At 69.0% G+C, this 2,932-nt stretch overlaps 2 protein-coding genes across 2 annotated transcripts in view; both read left to right on the plus strand.

The window, feature by feature from the left end:
* Nucleotides 1-1,078, plus strand: part of EMIHUDRAFT_358564 (hypothetical protein) — a 1,852-nt gene extending 774 nt beyond the window's left edge. The window contains exon 2 of the mRNA XM_005761670.1: nucleotides 492-1,078. Within this exon, the coding sequence (XP_005761727.1) occupies nucleotides 691-936 (246 nt within the window). The 5' untranslated portion in view covers nucleotides 492-690 and the 3' untranslated portion in view covers nucleotides 937-1,078. The remainder of the gene's footprint in view (nucleotides 1-491) is intronic.
* A 519-nt stretch (nucleotides 1,079-1,597) lies between these two features.
* Nucleotides 1,598-2,932, plus strand: part of EMIHUDRAFT_216696 (hypothetical protein) — a gene marked incomplete at both ends in the record, with an annotated part of 1,528 nt that continues 193 nt past the window's right edge. The window contains one exon of the mRNA XM_005761671.1: nucleotides 1,598-2,898. Coding sequence (XP_005761728.1) covers nucleotides 1,598-2,898 — 1,301 coding nt within the window. The remainder of the gene's footprint in view (nucleotides 2,899-2,932) is intronic.

The following is a 2,932-nucleotide window of genomic DNA, read 5'->3' on the forward strand; positions in this document are numbered from 1 at the left end:
ATAAATAAATAAAACGGGCACGCCAACCGAGGGGTGGGAGAGGGACAGGGTCCCCACCTGCACGAGCAGGATCTTGGAAGGACGATCAGGGACACAGGGGAACGGGAGCGGGGAGCGCATCGCGACACGGAGGGGGGCTGGGCAGGGTTCACCCACACGACAGGGTCCCAGGGATTCCTCTCTCGTATAGGACAGGTTGCACCCGGCGGCACGGGGGCAGGCGCGGGCCTCCTACTGGTTGCGCTCTCCTAGTTCTCCTGCTCCTGACAAGGGACAGCGACAGGCTCGCAGCACGGTGGACTCCCTATTCCACTGGCGATCTCTCTCGACTAGCGACCTTCCTCCGGCTTCTCACCAGCAGTCTCTCACTACCACGGGCACACTGACAGAGGCGGCCAAAAGGCTCACGTGGGTGGCAGGGCGGTGATAGGAGTCTCCCACTCTGTGGGCTTCGCTAGAGGTGCGGCCCCTGCGCGTGTCCTCGCCCTTGCGTGTGTGTGTGTGTGTGTGTGTGTGTGTGTGTGTGTGTGTGTGTGTGTGTGTGTGTGTGTGTGTGTGTGTGTGTGTGTCTGCGGGCGCTGTGCGAGCCGCCCTGAACGACCACAATGTTGAGCGCGCTCGAGCACCGAAGCACCGCGAGCGCCGGCGAGCACCACCGCCCCGCGCCTTGGCGTGGGTCGGTAGTACACGATGCGGCGCCCAGCAGCTCTATCATGCGTCGCACCCGCAGTGGCCGAGCCGACCGCCGCTCGAACTGGCGCCGAGTGGCTCCCAGATCGAGCGTGGCAGGCTCAGTCGCACCGTCGCGGGGCGAACGCGAACCGAGCCGTCGCCGTTCGCCGCAGCCGCCGGCCGCCAGCCGTCAGCCGTACAGCCGTACAGCCGTCAGCCGTCAGCTCGCAGTCGCCGTCGCTGCCGCCGCCGCAGCAGCAGTGAGCGAGCTCCTGCGTCGTGTTGCCGACGCAGTGTGGACGCGCGCCGCCCAGCGGCGAGCGAGCGTGCTCGGAGTTGGGTCGGCGCGCGCGCGGGCGGACGGCGCCTGTAAACAGACAGCCTGCACCGCCCACTCGTTCAAAATAGCTCTCCCTCCCTCTCGTGCTTGCTCCTCAGTGTTGATTTCTTTTTTAGGCTGATCGTCGTTAGATGCGCGAGATGCGTGAGATGCGATCCCTGCCCAAGGGTCGCCAAGTTCTCGCGCCTTGTGCGTGAACCAGAGGCGCCGCCGGTCCGAACCCAACGCCCTCACCGCGCCCTCACCGCGCCCGCGCCGAACCCCACCCGCGCCGCACCCTCGCCCACATAGCCGCCTCTGCCGCCGCCGCCGCCGCTGCCAGCGTCCCCACCGCCACCGCTCCGTGCCCTCCCTCACCGCGCCCTCACCGCGCCCTCACCGCACCCGCGTCCTCACCGCGCCCGCACCGCACCCCACCCGCGCACCGCACCTCCTCCCACATAGCCGCCTCTGCCGCCACCTCCGCCGCCGCCGCCGCTTTACACACCCCGCACACTCCCCCCCCCCTTGCCTACCCCGCCCGCCCCCTATTCGCTACCAACGCTGCCGCCGCCTGCGTCGCCAGGCGCCAAAGCTCAAGCTACGATGTCCGGCCTCGTGCTCATCCTCCTCGCCATCGCTTGCGTCGCCTCCTGGCCGACCGCGGCGAGCGGAAAGGGGGCTCGCGGCGCGGCCTCGTCCGCCACCGTCTGCCTCGCCGTCGCCACTGTGTGCCTCACCTGCGTGGCGGCGGCGCCTGTCGGTTTCTTCGCAAGCGCCTTCTCGTGGCTCGCGATGGGTCCGCCAAAGGTCGCCGCCGCGGTCGCCACCCTGGCCGTCGTCGGCAAGGTGACGTGGCGCCGCAACTCAAATGCCCGCCGCCTCGTCTGTTCCACAGCCTGCTCGGCGTCCTACTCTGCTTGGCCACCGTCGCTGGCGGTTTCTGTCGCTGGCGGCGCCGCGCTCGTCGCATCCTCAACGACCGTGCTCTTCATCACAGCTGCCCTCCTCGTCGCCGCAGTTTGCAGCTGGCGGCTCGTCGGGATGGCAGGCGGCCGAGACGACAAGGGCAGCTCGAGATCCGCCTCGCTCGAGCCTGCCGAACGTCGTTCCCGCCATCGCACGCCGTCTCAGATTCACCACCAGCAGTTCAACTCACATAGCTGCTTGGTCCTGCTTTGCGCCTTTGGTATGCTTGCTCCTTGCGAGGCTCAGTTTTCGACACGAGCTTTCGTCCAGCGCGGGTTTCCGGGTACGAATGGGCGACATTACGCTAATCGTTACGCCTTTGCCGCGGTCAAGGCGGACGGCGCCGTCACCGCGTGGGGCGACTCTTCGTACGGCGGCAGCGGCGCGCCGACCGACACCGGCTACACCGCCCTCTACTCGACTGGGTACGCCTTTGCCGCGCTCAAGGCGGACGGCTCCGTCACCGCGTGGGGCGAATCTTCGCGCGGCGGCAGCGGCGCGCCGACCGACACCGGCTACACCGCCATCTACTCGAATTGGCGCGCCTTTGCCGCGGTCAAGGCGGACGGCTCCGTCACCGCGTGGGGCTACTCTTCGTACGGCGGCAGCGGCGCGCCGACCGACACCGGCTACACCGCCATCTACTCGACTGGGCACGCCTTTGCCGCGCTCAAGGCGGACGGCTCCGTCACCGCGTGGGGCGACTCTTCGTACGGCGGCAGCGGCGCGCCGACCGACACCGGCTACACCGCCCTCTACTCGACTTGGCGCGCCTTTGCCGCGGTCAAGGCGGACGGCTCCGTCACCGCGTGGGGCTACTCTTCGTACGGCGGCAGCGGCGCGCCGACCGACACCGGCTACACCGCCATCTACTCGGCTGGGCGCGCCTTTGCCGCGCTCAAGGCGGACGGCTCCGTCACCGCGTGGGGCGGCTCCTCGTACGGCGGCAGCGGCGCGCCGACCGACACCGGC

This window comes from Emiliania huxleyi (assembly GCF_000372725.1).
Source record: "Emiliania huxleyi CCMP1516 unplaced genomic scaffold EMIHUscaffold_70, whole genome shotgun sequence".
NCBI lineage: Eukaryota > Haptophyta > Isochrysidales > Noelaerhabdaceae > Emiliania > Emiliania huxleyi.